Source organism: Clarias gariepinus, chromosome 22, assembly GCF_024256425.1.
Source record: "Clarias gariepinus isolate MV-2021 ecotype Netherlands chromosome 22, CGAR_prim_01v2, whole genome shotgun sequence".
In the NCBI taxonomy this organism is placed as follows: domain Eukaryota; kingdom Metazoa; phylum Chordata; class Actinopteri; order Siluriformes; family Clariidae; genus Clarias; species Clarias gariepinus.
Window position 1 is genome coordinate 17,756,381 of NC_071121.1, and position 19,228 is coordinate 17,775,608.

Genomic DNA, 19,228 nt, shown 5'->3' on the forward strand with positions numbered 1-19,228 from the left:
CCGGCTCCTAGGGATGTTCCCACATTGCAGCGCTTTCCGGGAATGGTAAATTACCTGGGGAAATTCATACCAAACTTCAGTGATGTTGCTGTACCCTTAAGGAAGCTGACACACAGAGAAACTGCATGGTGCTGGTATCAGCAGCATCAACATGCATTTGACACCCTCAAAGCGTGTCTGACCACCCCACCTGTATTATCATACTATGATGTAAAAAAACCAGTCACATTAACCTGTGATGCCTCATGTTTTGGACTCGGTGCTGCATGTATGCAGGACGGCAGACCGGTTGCATATGCGTCCCGCACACTCACAGATACAGAGACCCGATATGCACAGATAGAAAAAGAGCTGCTGGCAGTTGTGTTTGCCTGCACTAAGTTCAGGGATTGTGTGTATGGGAAATCAACAGTCGTCGAAACAGACCACCAGCCTCTTGTGACAATTTTGAAGAAGCCTATTCACACAGCCCCCGCACGTTTACAGAGAATGATGCTCAGATTACAGTGCTACGACATCACTCTGGTGTACAAGAAGGGTAAACACATGTATCTTGCAGATACCCTATCACGCGCTCCAAACACAGAAGCTCCTCCAAACACTGAAAATGACACATTCAGGGTCATGTCCGTCAGTTACATTTCCACTACTCGGCTGGAGGAACTCAGAAAGCAAACGGCTGAGGATGAGGTGCTACGGGTTCTCAGCTCGGTGATTCAACGAGGCTGGCCAAGCAAAGAACACAGCCTGTGTCCCGCTGTGCGTCCATACTTTCCCTATAGAGACGAACTAGCTGTAGAGGATGGAATTGTTATGAAAGGCCACAAAACAGTAATTCCTCGCTCACTACAGAGAGAATATATCACAATAGCTCACAGAGGCCACCCTGGTCTGGATGCTACCAAGCACAGAGCAAGAAGTATAATCTTCTGGCCAACGATGACAGCTGATATCACCGCAGAAATCCTCACATGCTCAGTCTGTAACAGCACAAAGCCGCATCAACAGAAAGAACCACTGAAACTCTATCCAGTTCCAGACTTGCCCTGGTCTACCGTGGCAACAGATATGTTTGAATGGCGCGGGCAAAACTACCTGGTGCTTGTAGACTCGTTCTCCGGTTGGTATGAGATTGACCTTCTTCGTAACATGACATCGTCAGCTGTAATCACAAAATTAAAGAGACATTTCTCTGTGCATGGCACACCACACACACTCATTTCTGATAACGCTAGGCAGTATACAAGTCAACAGTTCAGAGACTTTGCCAAACAGTGGGACTTTATCCATGTCACCAGTAGTCCAGAGTTCCCGCAGTCAAACGGCCTGGCAGAAAGAGCGGTCCGCAGTGCCAAACAGCTGATGGAGAAATCTCACAGGGACGGGACAGACGTGTTCCTCAATCTATTAAATTTGAGAAACATTCCTCGTGACCCAACATTAGGTTCACCTGCACAACGGTTGTTGTCACGACAGACACAGTCAACCATTCCCATTAACTCAAAATTATTAGAACCAGCTCCTAAACACACCCAGAAAGTAACTGCACAACTCCTCCATAAGAGAATGACCCAAAAGAGACATTATGATGCCTCAAGTCGTCCACTACAACCATTGGCAGAGGGCCAAGTTGTCAGAATGCAAACCCCAAAAGGATACAACAGTCTCGGCGTGGTAAAGGAGGTAAACAAGGAACCTCGATCTTACACGATACAATGCAATGGGAGAACATACAGGAGGAACCGACGACACATCCTTCCTGTTGCAGAGCCCTCTCCATCAGGGCTCACACCTGAGGACATTGACGTTCAAAATACCACAGCACGTACACCGAACTGTGTTTCTGCTGCACCACACACATCACACATACACCTCCCACAGTCTGAATCCACACATGCTGACTTGCCAAAACACACAATACAGTCACCTACCAAGGCCAGCAACACACCTTACAGAACACGTTCAGGTCGCATTTGCAGGCCTAACCCAAGATATGAACAGTGAACTTTACTAATGACCAAATAAGTGACACTTTGTTTATTTTCTTAAGTACCTGCTAAAGTAATGTTTATTATGGCTATTTCTATATTGCCAATACTATTATTTGTTAATGTGTTTTCTTAAAGCAGAGATAGTCTTTTGTGTATATAATGGTTCAGTTTCTCATTGTGACAGTTATATTGATTTTATGAGAAGCCATTAACATTCCTGGTTGTCGATTAAGTTAATGTCATGCAGCAAATACGTTTATTGCCAAATGTTCTTCTTTTAGTTTCAGGAGGTTTCAGCTAAAGGAAGGGGATGTAGATCATTCCAGCGAATAATCTCTCTGAGCTTATTGTAATGAATACATCCTGATGTGTTGCACTTTGGATGTGTTGTGCTCTTTAAGAAAGGGGCCCGCCCCTCCCTGCTGGCCCTCACTTGTGCTTGTGTGGTTGGTCACGTTGGCTGCTGGAGGTTATTAATAAATACGTCATGTTCATGCTGTCTATATCGCTCAGGTCATTTTTATTAAACATATAACACTGGGAAAGATCAAAGAGTTTATATAAGTGATCAAAAGAGGCAAATTTTCCATCTATATAAAAGTCCTTAACTGTGGCGAGTCCTTTGCCTCTCCACAGTAAGAATACCTTGTCCGACTTGCCAGGCAAAAAATTATTATTATCGCAGATAGGCAGGTGTACTGAGGGACATGTAATATTCAAAGCAGTTTTAATTTGATTGAGAATTCTAATGGAGTTGAGCACAACAAAGTTTTTACATTGTGACTTTTTTAAAGATACAGTTTTAGAGAAAAGAATAGTGGCTAAGGAGCTACCAACAACTGACCGAGCCTTCATATACAACCACTTGGGTAGCGAGTCTATCAAACTGTCAGCAGTTTGATCACTCATCTGCCAAAACATCTTAGCCCTGGCATTAGTGGCCCAGCAATAATGGCGGAACACTGGTAGCGCTAGACCACCTAACTCTTTCGGCTTATGCAAATGGGCCTTAGAAATTCTATGTGCTTTGTATCCCCAGATAAATGGAAAAATGACAGAATCTAATTGTTTAAAAAAAGAATGTGGCAGATACACAGGCAAATTCTGAAAGAGATAAACAAAGCGAGGAAGAGAGACCATTTTAATGGCGTTGACCCGACCGATTAAAGATAGCGGAAGAGCCCTCCATTTATCAATGGATAATTTTAACTTATTAATAGCTTCTGTGAAATTTAAACTAAAAATATGTTTACAGTGTTTAGGAATGATTAACCCCAGATAAGTAAAGTGATCCTCTGAAATTCTAAAAGGTAATGACCTCAGGAACTGAGCATCCAGCCCCTCACCCAAAGGCATGAATACACTTTTCTCCCAATTGACAGAATAACCTGAGAAAGAGCCAAAAACCCCAAGTGATTCCATTAAAAATGGCAAGGAAGAAGAAGGATCATCTAAATATAAAAGTAAATCATCCGCATATAAAGACACCTTAACCTCAGAATGACCACATGCAATACCCCGTATCTCAGAATGATTACGAAGGTGTATAGCCAGGGGTTCTAGGGCTAAATCAAATAACAGTGGGCTTAAACAACATCCCTGACGTGTGCCACGCTGAAGAGGAAAAAAAGCAGATTTATCCGAATTAGTAATTATTGCAGATTTAGGGGAAGAATAGAGCATTTTTATCAATAGTTTAAAATTCTCACCAAAACCAAACCGATCTAATACAGAAAACATATAGCTATATTCAATTCGGTCAAAAGCCTTTTCAGCGTCTTTAGAAAGAACAGCCGCCTTAGAACTCTTACTTTGATTATTGTACAAAATATTTAACAGACGACGTGAATTAAAAAATGAAAATCTTCCTGGGACAAAGCCAGTTTGATCTGGGTGAATTAGCGAAGCCACATGTTTATTCAAACGAGTAGCCAAAATCTTAGCAATCACTTTTTGATCAAAGTTAAGAAGACCTATAGGCCTATAACTAGAGGGCTCTGTAACATCTCTAGCTTTTTTCTTCAGAACGCATATATGTGCCTCATACAAAGAATCTGGAAATTTTTCCTTCTCAATCGAATGATTTATCATTCTAAGCATTAAGGGGGCGATTGCATTTGCATTAACCTTATAAAATTCCACACTGAACCCATCAGGGCCTGTGGCTTTCCCTTTTGAGAAGGAACTTATCGCCTCCAAAATTTCACAGAGAGAGAACGGTTCCTCTAATTCCTCTCTGGCACTTTCATTAAGTTTAGGAAATTCTACCGCATCAAGAAATTGGCACCCTATATCATTCAGCTCTAAACAGCTGGAAGAATAAAGATGTTTATAAAATTCAGCAAAACGATTATTAATTTCTTTAGGATGTGGTAACAAAGTTCCATTCTGAGATTTAATTTGATGTATCGCCCTGCTAGCCCGCACCCCTCTTAATTGCCTGGCAAGAAGTTTATCAGCCTTATCTCCCAGTTCGAACTGTTTCTGTTTAATTAACAAATTAGAAACCTGATCATTCAAAATAGAGTTATATTCATATTTCAACTTAAGAATAGCGTTAAGGTCAGTCTGAGATTTAGATACACGAAATACTTGTTCTGAGGACGGCAATATAGATTCTATCTCAGACAGACGCCTGCGCTTCTCCCTCCTCAACGAGGATTCATATGCAATAATGTGACCCCTTAGCACTACTTTACAGGTTTCCCAAAGACAAGAGTCTGAAACGTCCCCCTTGTCATTGGTCTTCACAAACTGGCTTATTCCAGACACGAACTCAACTAACTTAATAATTGGGGGAGACTTTAATAGCTTTAGAGGAAAAAGTAGCTTGATAAACTTGTGAAATCCAATTTGCCCTCAGCCGCATTTGTTCATTGGGTCTAATATGGGTTTCCTGAAGGAAAATAATATCAGCCGACAACGACTTTAAATGTGTAAGCACTTTTCCCCTCTTAATTGGGTGCCCCATTCCTCTCACATTCCAACTAACAAATGTAATATTCACTCCGGCATTGTTATCACTATTAGTAGTAATGCCACTCATACAGCGTAATCAAAAACATAAACATAAAGTCAGTAGTTATCATAGCATAAATAAACCTTATCTGGTGCAACAAAAAACAAGAAAAAAAACACATGAACTCCCCACAGCTGCCCCAGGAACTATGGCAGCAAATATTCCCCATCTTCTCGGAGACGACAGGAGTGCAGAGTAGGACCAAATTTGCTTACCTTAACTCAGCAGAATAGCAAGAACACAGGAAAAACCCACGAGGCGTAAAAACAAAACAAAGACTTCTGATCCTCTCCGCGCACATAACCACTGAATCACATACCACAGTGAAAAATAAACAAAATATTCCAAAGTCCACTTCTGTTAATCGAGGTAAATACTCAGACCAAGCTGAGTAAAGTCACACGTAAAACCTACGCTGAGTCATTCGACAAGTTACCCACGAACTTCTTTGCCTCTTCTGGAGATTCAAAAGAAAACTCCCGACCGTTATGATGCAGCATCAGTTTCGCTGGGAAACGCAGGGACCATTTCAACCCGGCCTCTCGTAGAACTTTCGTGACTGAGCTGAAGGCACGTCTCCACGCAGCTACCTCCGGAGTATAGTCAGGGAAGATGTACATCCGCTTTCCTTTATATTCCAGAGGAAACTTTTCCCGGCTCAGACGAAGGATTAAATCCTTGTCCCGATCATTGTGGATCCGTGCGATAATGGTACGAGGTCTCTGGCCTTCAGATGGCTTGGGTAACAGTGCCCGGTGGGCACGATCAATTTTCACTGGTTTGGGGAAGTTGTCTCGGCCGAAAAGTTCCGTAATCAGGTCCAAAATGAACACCGAAGGGCGTCCCCGCTCTTCTCCTTCCATTATTTCCACCAGGGCATTCACATTACCCTGTGAAACAGAGTCACTCGCATTGGCGTCCTCTTTCATAGCTGCAACAGTTTTTGAAGATTTCTTCGACGCCATTTTCAGACACAGAATGAGTTAACGATATGACGAAAATCGCCCTCGAGGACCCTATTTACCACAAGATATTCAGAACAGCTAAAACAATGTAGCATTCAGAGAGTCATTATGGACATTAAAATGAACTGATGGTACTTTAGTTGTAAAAAAATTCAAATTAAAGCGCCAACGGAGAGGAGCTCAAAAAAAGACGACTACTCCATGATCTGCTTGCGTGCAGACAACCAAGGTAGACAGACAACCAAGTTCACTAGCTAATAATTTTATTTGTATAAAGAATGACCTGTTATATAGTCTATATATCTTTTTTGTCTGTTTATTGTTAATATAAAAAATAAATTCGAAGACATCAATCTTGAAATATAGAAATAACAGGTATAATAGACTTTAAAATAGAACAATAATAAATATAAAGTTAAACAAAACATTACAATTACTCAGAGAATCATAAAAATGCTATGTTGTTTCTGTAAACATATCGTTGGGTTGTTTATGCTGGGTCAAAATTCTGGGTTATTTCGGATACCTTAAACACATCGTTGTGTTGCTCATGTTGGGTCAAATGGGATAGTAAGTGGGGTAGTAAGTCATTTACAAATGAACACCTGGTTGGGTTATTTTGATCCAACAACTGGTTTATTCTTTATTCTCTGGTTTCTCCAAACGGCAGCCTGCAAAATGTTCGAAATATTATCGTTATTGTGTCACAAGTGTAACTTTCTGAGATTTGAGCTTTATGAAATCTCCCGGCGCTCTGCGCATAACACCGGCCAAACGCAGCCTCATCTTGTAACGATGCGGCTCAAGCGAGGGGCAGAGCTGTACATAAACTGTTCAGAACAGGCAGATTCACAGGCTGCTACCATGCAGAGTTCTGAACAGGCAAAGGCGCCTGTTTATACATGTGATTGCCAGGCAACGCCGCCTCAGGCAATCACCTGAATGAGCTGCACCTGAAAAAGACAAAGACAAAGCACGCAGAAAGTGAAGAGACAGAGACAGAGCCCAGCCTTTGCCTCCCTAAAACGCTAGCGAGTTAGAGAGAGAGTGAAAGAGAGAGCAGCACACAGCAGTCCAGCGTGTGCACTCAGTTTAAAAGTGCAAAGCACAAAGAAACTCTCTCTCTCCAATAAAGTCTTGGTAAGGGCATAATCCCCGAGAGAATAAGTTTTGTATCAGTTTCCAGAGCCCCGTCCATTCTCGCGTAGACGGTGGAGCTCTGTTTGCTTTGTGTTTTCAGTTTTCTTTTGGGTTCCTTTTATTTTTATTAATTAATAATCCCACGCCATCTCCAAATGGGAAAGTCTTCCCGTGCCTGTCATAAGCATCTCACAACTCCTATTTCGTTGCCCCCCTCTAAAGCCCTGCATCAGGGCTCTTATGACCATTAAAACATCTCGTGGTGCGGCTTTCCATACTGCACCCGTAACACTAACTAAGAGGCCCTTTATTATACTGCGTTCATTTAATTTAAATTAGGTTTGGGCTTGGGATTTTAATTTTGGCATCGTGATCCTTCTCTTTAATTTCCTATAGTCTAATCAGCGCTCAGCCGCACGCATAAAGTTAAAAAAAAGCGTCGGGAAAAAAACAGTAAGGATAATAATTTAATAATTATTCAATAAATTAGTGATTTCTTTGGTTTTTGACTGTAATGATGAAGGTGATCATGTCATCTCGTTGTCTCCGCAGCAGTGGATGCGCATATAATTCACCTTTCATACAAATTACATAATTTAAAATTTGTTTCCCATTAGTTTAAAAGCAGACTTTTCGCTTTCTATAAGTATATATTTTTTCACGTCTGTGAGGCGAGTATACACTGAGTTTTAGTTCATTTTCTGATGCGCTCAAGTTCACCAAAAACAATACCAAATAGCGCACCCTGTTTACTTTCATTATTTTACAAAGCAGGATGCAGGATTATTTTTTTTATAGTCTAAATAAAAATTATTTTCTAAACATGGGCTATTGTTTACCCCCTCCTCTTTAATTTTCTACAACGTCTTATCAGCGCTTGACCGCACACAAAGTTTTCCAGAGCACGGTGGAATTTTGTTGTACTAAATAATATTTGTGCAGTATAATCAGGGCCTCTTATTCCTATTTATCCTGGGTTGTTGTTCTTTTAGTGTTACTGTGTGTGCTTTACAATGTCAGACAACATTCAAATGCAAATAATTCGCCACTCCCCAGTTGTGAATCAGCTGTTCTCACCTATACACTTTAGAAACACTTAAGTGCACCTCTCTTTACTTTAAGAGCCCCTTGGATCTGAGTGAATACAAGGCATGTTATGATGAAGAAACTTTCAATCTCTTCCATTCCAGCGATTAAAAAATGGTAACAATTTTGTAATCCATAGAAGCTCAGTGGTCCGAGCACAACCTCTCGCAGGTGCCCTTTTCTCTAAAAACGCTGTGTTCATGGGGGTGGGGCTAAGAAACACACATCTTGGTTTATTAATTTTACCCCCTTTTATTTGGGGTACAGTGACTGAAGTGACTATTTTTTTTTCAGCAGAGCTTCTGTTTCACTGAAAAATCCACTACTTTCAATGAATATGCAAGAACAATAAACGCCTCTTAACACACACACACAACACACCAAAACACAAAGAACGCAGAACAAACGTCATGAGCACTTTCCTTCCCGAAACAGAGCAGCAGTGAGCATTTACTTACATCTAACCTGAGTCATTTACATAAATCACTGATCAATAGCTCAGAATACATACATTTAAACAATTTATTTATAAAAATTTATCTGTTTTACATGAAAATTTACAGGCTTGTTATGCTAGTGTTACACATGATAAAATCTAAAGGCTCACTGTGTTAACATTTACTTTGCCTAAATTTGATGCAAATAAGGAATACCTATATTTAATTTAAATAAAAAAATGTACTGTAATTTTGGTACTGTGATTGTAAATTTGTTTAATGTTTCACTTGTATGTCAAAAGATTTTGCTGTTACAGCGCAATTGGGGTGCTACTGGGATATAAAAATGTAATTTGTTAAAACATTTTCATTATTCATTAAAGACAATTATAATGATCATACCAGCCTACTGCATTTCATTCTTATAATAACGCAACTGAATGACATCGGCATCGCAGTAGCATGTCCTGACAATGTTTCAATTTTATAGTCATTTATAAAAATGACTGCTACAAATTTAAAGACCACAAAGTATAAGATCACACAAAACCCTACACACATAGCTTTTCTAATTACACATGATAAAATCTACAGGCTCAATAATTTCTAATAAGATTTAATTTAAAATAGTACTGTGGTTATGAATTTGTTTAACTACAATGTTTCATTAGATTTTATTCCCTATTGCGGCTCATTAATCCTTGAGAGAACAAACTAAGGGCTGAGGCATCAGTCTATAGTTATATAACGCTACTCAGCGGCAAAAGCCAGCAAACGCACAAACCATAATGGCGTGGTGGTAAAACCAATATTCCGGTTGAATATCATTTGTATGTGGAAGACACTTGGAATATCAGGGGGTATCAACAAGTTTCAAGATTAACTCTGTTTACAAGCTCTGTTTTTCCCCTGTTTGTCATCTCTCGAATGCCTTAAAACCTGGCAGTAGAATTTGCTATTGACAGTCTAACAAAAGGCGATAAGCATTCCACTTGGTTGAGCTGCAGACCTACTTCACCTTTTTTGGTTGTGGAAATGATGGGCTCCTCCACTGTGAAGATTGTGAAGACTGTGTTGCTTTGTCTCAGGATCGTACCCATACACTCAAGTTTCATCACCAATAATAACCCTCAAAACAAAGGATGGGTCTTTCACAGCATGTTGACGTTCTTGGCAGACTTCGATGTGAATTTCCTTCTGCTCCTGGGTCAGCAGCTTGGGGACAAATTTGGCAGTAACATAAAGCAAGGGGTTGAGCTTGTTGAAGGTCTTTCTGATCTTTTGTCATCTACCAGCGATGTTCTTCTGCTCTTAAGGCGGAGTCATTGCAGCATCGCTGTGAACTTGCTGAATTATGCCAAAGTCTCTGTGGCAGATTTGCTCAGTTTTACTAGGAATTTTGAATTTAGTCTTTGTTCTAACTTGCTATAAATGATGCAATAACAGGTAAAACACAACGTTACTCACGCGGTCAGAATAGCACCAGTTGCACACCAATGTACACAGAATGACGTTTTTTGGTACACTGACTTATAAAGGTATAAAGGTTGTGCAGCTTCACACTGCCATCTGTTGGCGTAAAAGTCTTGAAACTTTTTGATAACCCCTAGTATAATGGATTTGTGACATCTGTTTGTGGCATGTGTAGACTTTCTTTATGCAAGATTCCTAAATTACAGAAGTGTTTAGTCCTTTCTGTAGGATATCAGTGTAATGGAACGAGGTAGCTGAACCATGGTAATGTTTTTCTATAAAAAAAAATTAAAAAATGCTGTGGTAAAGACAATTCAGTACAATTTGGCATGCCAAAAAGAAGTGTGCATCCTTGTCTAATTGTAATTGTCTGCTGTGGCAGCAGAGACGAGAAGAACACCAAGTGTTCACTAGTTTGAAAAAGGTATAAGATATTTATTTAATTGACTTACAAGTGCAATGGACAGTTGTTTGGTTAATTACAAGAAAGAGAGGTGTATAAATATACATATGAAGAGAGAGAGAGAGAGAGAGAGAGAATGCATTGATGTATGTATCTATGTGTACAACCTTTCAGGCCAAATGTTCCAGAGATTGAGGGCTGCTCCCCAGTGAACTTCTTTGGAGTTTTCTGTTTCCTTCCTAGCTCAGTGGTAAATAGAGAATAACAACAGGTCATATTCACATACATTAATGGTCAATAAATTTACTATAGAACTGTAAAAAGCAAGGCCCGGTTTCCCGAAAGCTTTTTAGCGGTAAGTAGTTCTTAAGTTGTACCTCAACCTCTCTCTTAACGTAATAGCGCGATTCCCAAAAAGGTCATACTTTTATGTATATCTGGGTCTGGACTAACCTTTACTCACTCTTAGCGTTGTTTCAGCTGAAGGCGCTAGTTGCCACCACTGTGCAGCAGTCTTTATAAATCAGCGGTGTACAGTAGCAAGCACATTATAACACATTATCAAAGTCGTATTAATCATGGAATATACTGTGGGCCTGTTTAAGAATTTAATTTTATTTAATATCAGAACTAATAGAGTGACTTTTATTTAGCTTATTCCATAATGTGGCTAATGCATTAAAATTGGCAATCCCTTAAATATTGAACACATGGTAAACAATTTGACAGCGATACAGCATGTTGTTGTGCTAAACTGAAGATGGCGCTGTCTGCAGAGCCGTGTGGTTCATGTAAATTTTTATTTTAGGCAAAACTTTGCATATTTCGCCTGAGGTGGCTATTAAAAAAAATGTAACGGTTGAACATCAAAGGGTGCCATGCTCTCGGACTCCATTTTGTTTTCATTTGTGTTTTCTTTTAGTTTTGGACTTCAGTTCAACTATAAATAGCCTTTTGTTCCATTGGTCCTTGTCTGGCATCTGTTTAGTTAAGTGGGTGTTTATGTTTTCTCGTTCTCGGTGGCACGCCATTTCCCATAGCTCCTGGTTTGTCCTGTCTTTGGTTTTGTTCTGTTGATGCACTGTTATTTTTCATTCCTACTGTTATACCTTAGCCTAGCCTATGTTTAGCTCCATGTTAGGTTTAGCCTCTTGTGTTTAGCTCCTAGCCTGTTGTGTCTAGCCAGAATAAACTAGTATATTAACTCCTTGTTTATCATAACTCCTTGTTTAGCGTAACTCTTGGTTTAGCATAGCTCATGTGTAGCTTAGCTTATGTGTAGCTTAGCTCATGTGTGCTGAGCCCTTGTTTAGCTTAGTAGCTATTGTGTAGCTTAGCTCTCATTTGGTGAAGCTCATTAGTTTAGATCCTGCTTAGTGTAGCCTTTGGTTTCTCGTATGCCCCGTATTGCTCTTCCTTAGTTCCTTTATGTAGATGTCTATTTATGTTCGGTTTTTACTTTATTAAAAGACCTTTTTCCACATGATCACCTCTGCCTATATACCTTTCATAAAGCCCAAACACAGCACCCTGTTACAGAATGCCAGACCTTAAAAGTAGTATAGCGGAGGGGCCTCCCCTGGATAATTTTTTTTTGGGGGGGGGGGGCGTTATAATCATCAAGTCGGAGCAAGCTGACCCCGTGGGAAGTCGGCTTGCCATCCGACAGAACAGCGTGGAGCACGCAGGAGCGAGAGAAGCAACACCCTGCAATGCTCAGAGAGAGACAGGAGAGGGCGGGAGAGAGCAACGCAGCCAGATTGGAGAGGGTCGCGGCTGGCAATACGACGCGTAACCCCAAGGACACAGGACGACAAAACTAGGGGTAGGGAAAAAACCCAGTCGGTGTGTCGGCAGAAGGGGCACGGCGTGGAGCAGCTACAGCAGAGGAGAGTGCTCCAACAGCTGGCAGGCGAGCTCATCGAGCAGATCGGCATATGATGGGACACAGGGGATCATGAACGCATGCAGACCCTGCTGGAGTTGGGTGAACGGCTCCAGAGCCAGCTCAGCCAGTTGAATAAGGAAAGCCCAGAACCCCCAGAGAGCCCCGCTGCGGGCCCTAAGAACCCCAAAAGGCATGATCCAGATCTGCCTCTGCCAGGCCTCGACAACCTCGTGCTTCCGGCTCTACTCTGCTTTGTCGGCCTTTACTACGTTGAGCTACCGCCTCTTCCATGCCTCGTTGACGACGGCGAGCTTCGGCTTCGCCGACGACCCAGCTCCTGTGTTCCTCGTTCCGCCGCCCTGTTTCTTCGACGACGAAGTCGTGCTCCTCGCTCCGCCACCTGGATTTGGCAACGACTCAGTTCCAATGCTCCTTGCTCCGCCGCTCCAGTGTAGCGCCTTTGGAGGAGGGGTAATGTCACGGTTGAACACCAGAGGGCGCCATGCTCTCTGACTCCATTTTGTTGTCATTTGTGTTTTCTTTTAGTTTTGGACTTCAGTTCCCAGAGTGCACCTCGGTCAGGTAATGGGAGCACACCTGAACCGAGGGTTAGCTAATTAGTTCAACTATAAATAGCCTTTTGTTCCATTGGTCCTTGTCTGGCATCTGTTTAGTTAAGTGAGTGTTTATGTTTCCTCGTTCTCGGTGTCATGCCATTTCCCCTAGCTCCTGGTTTGCCATGTCTTTGGTTCTGTTCTGTTGAGATTTCATTCCTACTTTGTTATACCTTAGCCTAGCCTATGTTTAGCTCCGTGTTAGGTTTAGCCTCTTGTGTTTAGCTCCTAGCCTGTTGTGTCTAGCCAGTATAAAGTAACTCCTTGTTTAGCTTAGCTCATGTGTAACTTGGCTCATGTGTAACTTGGCTCATGTGTAGCTTGGCTCATGTGTAGCTTGGCTCATGTTTAACTTAGCTCATGTGTGCTTAGCCCTTGTTTAGGTTAGTAGCTATTGTGTAGCTTAGCTCTCATTTGGTGAAGCTCATTAGTTTAGATCCTGTTCTGTGTAGCCTTTGGTTTCTCTTATATCTTATATGGCCCTGTATTGCTCCTCCTTAGTTTCTTTATGTAGATGTCTATTTATGTTCGGTTTTTCCTTTATTAAAATACCTTTTTCCACATGATCACCTCTGCCTATATACCTTTCATAAAGCCCACACAAGCACCCTGTTACAGCAACAGATTATGGAGGTTTTTAACCTGCTTAAATATGCGCTTGCCAGGCCAACGCGTCATACTTATGCAATACGTCCCAATGTCCAGCTGCTTGCTGCTTGTTTAAAATATGGTTAATTGATCATTAGCCATTCATGACTGGATGGACTTTTCTCTTGACACGTTTAATTTTATGATGAAATTACATTTACATTACATTTAGTCATTTGGCAGACGCTCTTATCCAGAGCGACTTACATTTTTATCTCTTTACACATCTGAGCAGTTGAGGGTTAAGGGCCTTGCTCAAGGGCCCAACAGTGGCAACTTGGTGGTTGTGGGGTTTGAACCTGGGATCTTCCGAACCGTAGTCCAATGCCTTAACCACTGAGCTACCCCTGGCCCAGAAATTTGTTTTAGTTAAATGAGAAAATAAACTTTCAGACCCCATTTATTTTTTTAAATGATTGTAATGCTTAATACACCTATCTCACCTATGCTGTTTGACTCGCTGTGAGATGCGATGTTATACCCCTATCTCACCTATGCGGCTTTGCGCGGTGGCTGTAAGTACAGTTCATCATAATGATTATGCTTACGTTTCCATCTTTCTGTGTGAAGAATTAAATGTTTTTGTTTTTTTGGGGGGCCGGCCCTCGCGGAAGCTTGCGGACCATGCAGGACTTCACGAAACGTCAGTGAAACATCAGCGAGCAATCATGGCGGCACTGCATCTCACCGTGAGTCAAACCGCATAGGTAAGATAATGGTATTAAACCTCTACTCTGTTATCTCATCGTATTCATTCCATAAGTATGCTATACAACCGCAACAACTGACATGCTTTACATTGTTTCTGAAGCTGGCGAAGGGTCTCATCAGCTGTTTGTCAACTATGATTGTATACCCGGTTTGTTCACCACCACTACAGGTTACATGAAAATATTAGTGACAGTTTGGTGATTTAATTTATATATTTGTCTATTATGGCATGCTATTGATAAGTTAACCCATAAAATAAACGTTATTGGAAGATTTTTGTGCAATGTCTAATTTGCATAGAAAGTGCTGTCTTTCTTAAAGCTGCCATGCAAAAGGAGTGAAAAATCAATTTCCGAACAGTCGATTTAGCTAATTCAGGACCTTCACTGTGACAGCGCCTTGTAATGTCAGACGTAAGAGGCATTGACTTAAGAAGACTTCTAAGGGACAGTTCGGGAAACACACTTAGAAAAATAATCAACTTACGTGAGATATATCTTAGGAGTCTACTTAGCGTGCTAAGAGTGCATTATCAAGAAACTGGGCCCAAATTAAATGCGAGCAAAATGAGGAAACCATATTACACTTTCATTTTAATAGCTAGCCATAGGTCTAAAGCTTATGTGCTCCTGTGCTTCTAATCAAGTATAACACCAACAGAGATAATAGAACCACTCCTCTTCTTGGAGTTCTATGTAAAGTAAACCTGCAATTACTTATCTTTAATAAGGGTAATTCTAGGTTGTTTTTTTATAAACAAGGTAATGTGTATGCCAGTCGCCATTTGTGTGTTTATGTGTGTATGTGTGTGCATGTATTTGTGTGAGTATATTTTGTGTTGTGCAAATTAGCCTTCAAGGCCATCTTTATAAAAAAGAAATAATAATTACTAATTAGTCTGTGAAAATGCAATAAAAGCAATGTTAATGTGGGGACTTAAGTCCTGTAGATGTCTGTGGGGTTAACATTGCCTTTATGTTACCTTTATTGGTCTTTATGGACTTTAATGCTCTGCAGTAATTTCTTAATTTGTATGCGCCGTAAAAAACCTCCTGCAGTCTGTGGACACTGATATAGCAGGTCTAAATGGTATCCTGTTACATGTGTGATTCATATAACTGTCTCACAAACAATTTGGGTAACTAAATCTATAACATGCTCATATTACAGAATAGGGTATTTAGACAGTTTTTTTTTTTTTTTTTGACCGATTTTGCCTTCATATTCCACCACAGAGAATTTTAAATGAAGCAATGAATATGCCAATGAACTGTACATGTTCAGATTTTTAAGTTGTTAAAGCAAAAAAAAAAAAAACTGTTTAGGAATTACTGCAAATTTTAGTTCTATCTATTTTCACAAGCTTAAACGTAATTGAAAAATTTTATTGTTATGGCCAGGTGTGGCCCACTTTCTTGTTATATCATGACAAATTAAAGAGATAATAAAAGGTATGGAGTTGAGTAAAACTGTTAAATGTTGCATTTAGTAACTGTTTATTAAAATTTAATATGTGGTCCAAAAAAATGTTGATATCAGATATTCATAGCAGAAATTTTAGGAGTGGTTAAATCAACAACTTAGATTACATTCTTAAAACCATCAACACAAAAAGGCCTGGTGGACCACACAGGACAACTAAAGTGAATGACTTTCACAACATATAGCCAAGCCAAAAACACCCTGAAGAGGGTAGTTGTACAGTATCTTTGTCTACAATCAAGAGTCATCTTCTGGAATATAAACTCAAAGGGTTTACCTAAAGAGGTTTTCCATTTAACCTTCTTTAAATCTAAATACCACAAGCAACCCCAGATCAAACAAGACCATCAAGCCTCTACAGGCTTGCAGTAATCACTTTGTATGATGGGTGCTTCATGCATTTCCTTTCGCACTCTGATAAGCTTATTGCTCTGGAATAGAGTAAATGTGGACTCATTAGTAATAGGTTGTTCATGAACAATTAGTTTTTTTTAATGATTTTTTAACGTGACTCAGAAGAATAAGTAGTCTCGGAGAGTGATTTGTTCAGTTTTTACTGGGCGTGAGTAGTTACCCTTAAGTCTTTGGTTCGAATCCTTCGTTATTTTGTTACATGACTCCCATAGACGCTATGCAGTGCAGGTAACAGAATTGAGTGGTTCTCCTCAAATAGTCTTTTAGCCTGAGTTGTTTGTTCTTTTGTTACGCTACTCCCATAGACCCTATGACATACAGTACACAGGAAACAGAATTTAACAGTTCTTCTCAATGAGTCTTCTACTCCTAGTCGCACTTTCTTTTGTCACATGACTCCCATAGACGCTATGCAGTGCAATATATTTAAAAGAACGAACAACTCGGATCAGAAGATATGAGAGGTGAGCTGCTTATTCTGTTTATCATAATATGTCCTTAGCTGCATCGTAATATTTTCATTACTGGAAATATAGATAAAATATGTATATGTAGATGTGTTGCGGGTCTGTTTATTAATAGTGTAACATTTTATTTTATTTCTGAATATAAGAATGAAAAAAAATGTTTTCTTTATTAGCCTCAATAACAAGTGATTTTCTTATAACCAAACAGATGTTTAGTCCTAATCCTGTAAGCTCCCATCACATTGTTCAAGTGGAAATGCTTTTAATTTCACTATTAAACACAGCTGTGACTTCTAAGAATAATTTGTTGCAATGCAATTTTACCAAGCATTTAAGCATGTTTTTGTTAAAATATTTTTTTTACCACATTTATTTTTAAAAGTCGACAATTAAGCATTACTCTTTCAGGTTTTAACAATGTGTTTGACTGTTCTTAACACGACAAATGATTTGCATCCAATTATTAAATATAATCCTTATATTTATAATTGTTAGTCCAATTACTTTTGAGCCTGTTAAACCGCTTAAATTAAAACAGAAAATTGCTGCTTCAGTAACATTCTGTACATCACAAGCTTAATTTCAGTATATTGTGGTGGTGTACCGAGGCAAAATTATAAAAATTACTTTCCCACTAAAATTCATAAACCTTTAAATATTTATCTAATAATTAGTATTTTAATGCATATCCAAAAGACTGAATTCCACTTAAGAAATAGCTGTGTGGTAAAAGAGGGGTAACCTTACTATGCTTCATCCTTTCTGGGTCTTCTTTAGGGAAAGATGGAGATAGACTGCTTCCCTTGCATTTACTGCCTCCAGCATATGAACAAGTTCCTTTTTGTTGCTGTTGCTGGGAGCTGTGCTGTTGTCTTTTCTCACGCCTCTGGTCAGTGCACTCGCCATTCTGGGAGGGCTGGGACATTTCCTGGGTTTTCTTTACTTTAAAAAAGACTGTCGAGGAAGGCTTGCTGTCCAAAGGCCTGAGACAAGGTCCGCATACTCTTAAAGGGGGCACATTATAGGAGAGAAATAGAGGTTGATTTTTAATTAGCTGTTAAAATTTTGAGTAGTCATCAAGTATAATTATCATTATTACAGGCCAGAAGTTATGTTTCAAGGAAGTGCTTATGTTCAACATATGGTACTAATTAGTCATCCATGGTTAGTGCTGAATTGTTCTAAATAGTCTATAATTAGTAATAAATGCAGACACACACACACACAGAGGAGAGAAGATGGATTTGTGGTTTCTATCTGCCTTTGTCACCCACTGTTTTTTTTTTCTCCTAATGAATTAATGATCTGCTGAGTGGTAAACACTGATCAACCATAAAATTTACCCCACCTGCCTAATATTTTGGAACAATAATAGGATCCACAAATCCACAGCTTCTCATCTGTTAAACATGGGGGAGGCAGGGCGTGCATGACATAAAGATTCAGTTAAATTCTTCACAGTACTGATGGATCATGACTCACAACAGGGTAATGTCTATAGGATTCAGACTTTGGGAAATACTGTATTTGACAGCAAATGATGTAAGTCTCCTTCTTGTGTCGCCAAAACATCAAAACCATTAAGGTATAAATCTTATAAATCCTTGACGTAGTTAAAAAGTATCAGGATTTATTTATTCATGAAGACTCGAGTTCCTTCAGTCAGTAGGGGCATGCCCAAAATGTAGATGCATTAAAAAAAATAAAAAAAAAACAGAAGTACATATGTGTTATAGTGTAAGCATATTTTAGTAAATTATACTTGTATGCAGCAATGTAACACTATGATAATATTAATAAGCATAATATTAATCTTATTGAAAAAATATTAAACCTAGTGAAAAGCAAGATTACTCTAACGTGACAAAAAAAAAATTTAAGTAAGCAGGCAGAAGATCAGTACTGTATGCAGAAGTAAGAAGAGATAAAAAGGACCCCATGCATATCATAAAAAAACAGAAGGCATTGGTGCACTTAGAGGTGGGAAAAGCAGACAGAGTATGACAGGTCATAAAACATAATGGGTTCACTTAGGGGTTAGACAAGAAAAGCAGACGACTAGACAGGTCATAAAACATAAACAGTAAGTGGATGGGTAGTGATACTCAGTGTACAGTGTGTGCCCAAAGTACATGGAGGAAAAAACCCTAGAGTGACCCAGACAGGAACTATACTTATTTTATAGTTAGCTGTCATGTGTATGATAAATAGACAAGATAAGCGCCAGGTGCCAGACCAGATATAGACACGAGCATAAGATAAGACACAAGGTACCGGACTTGGCAGAGACAGGAGCACACTCAATTAAGGATCGAAAAGTGTTGGATATACGTGCTACGAATGTAGACAAATAAACAAAAGACACACAATCAGTTTTAACTATACTAGGTTTAATAAGAAGTACAACACAAAATAGCATGTGCTTCAACATAATGACAAACAGGGAGATACATGAAAATTCGATATAAAAATACAAAGTATAAGGCCCAA

At 39.6% G+C, this 19,228-nt stretch overlaps 1 protein-coding gene across 5 annotated transcripts in view; it reads right to left on the reverse strand.

The window, feature by feature from the left end:
* Nucleotides 1–19,228, reverse strand: part of znf512b (zinc finger protein 512B) — a 205,062-nt gene that overhangs the window by 77,144 nt on the left and 108,690 nt on the right. For 4 of the 5 annotated variants that reach the window (XR_008356100.1, XM_053482161.1, XM_053482160.1 and 1 more), the window contains 2 exons: nt 17,486–17,742; nt 10,682–10,753 (listed from right to left, as the gene is read on the reverse strand). Coding sequence is in view for 4 of the 5 variants with exons in the window: in XM_053482161.1 (XP_053338136.1) it covers nt 10,682–10,753; nt 17,486–17,742 (329 nt within the window). In the remaining variant the exon portion in view is untranslated. The remainder of the gene's footprint in view (nt 1–10,681; nt 10,754–17,485; nt 17,743–19,228) is intronic. The other variant, XM_053482162.1, reaches the window with a different exon arrangement.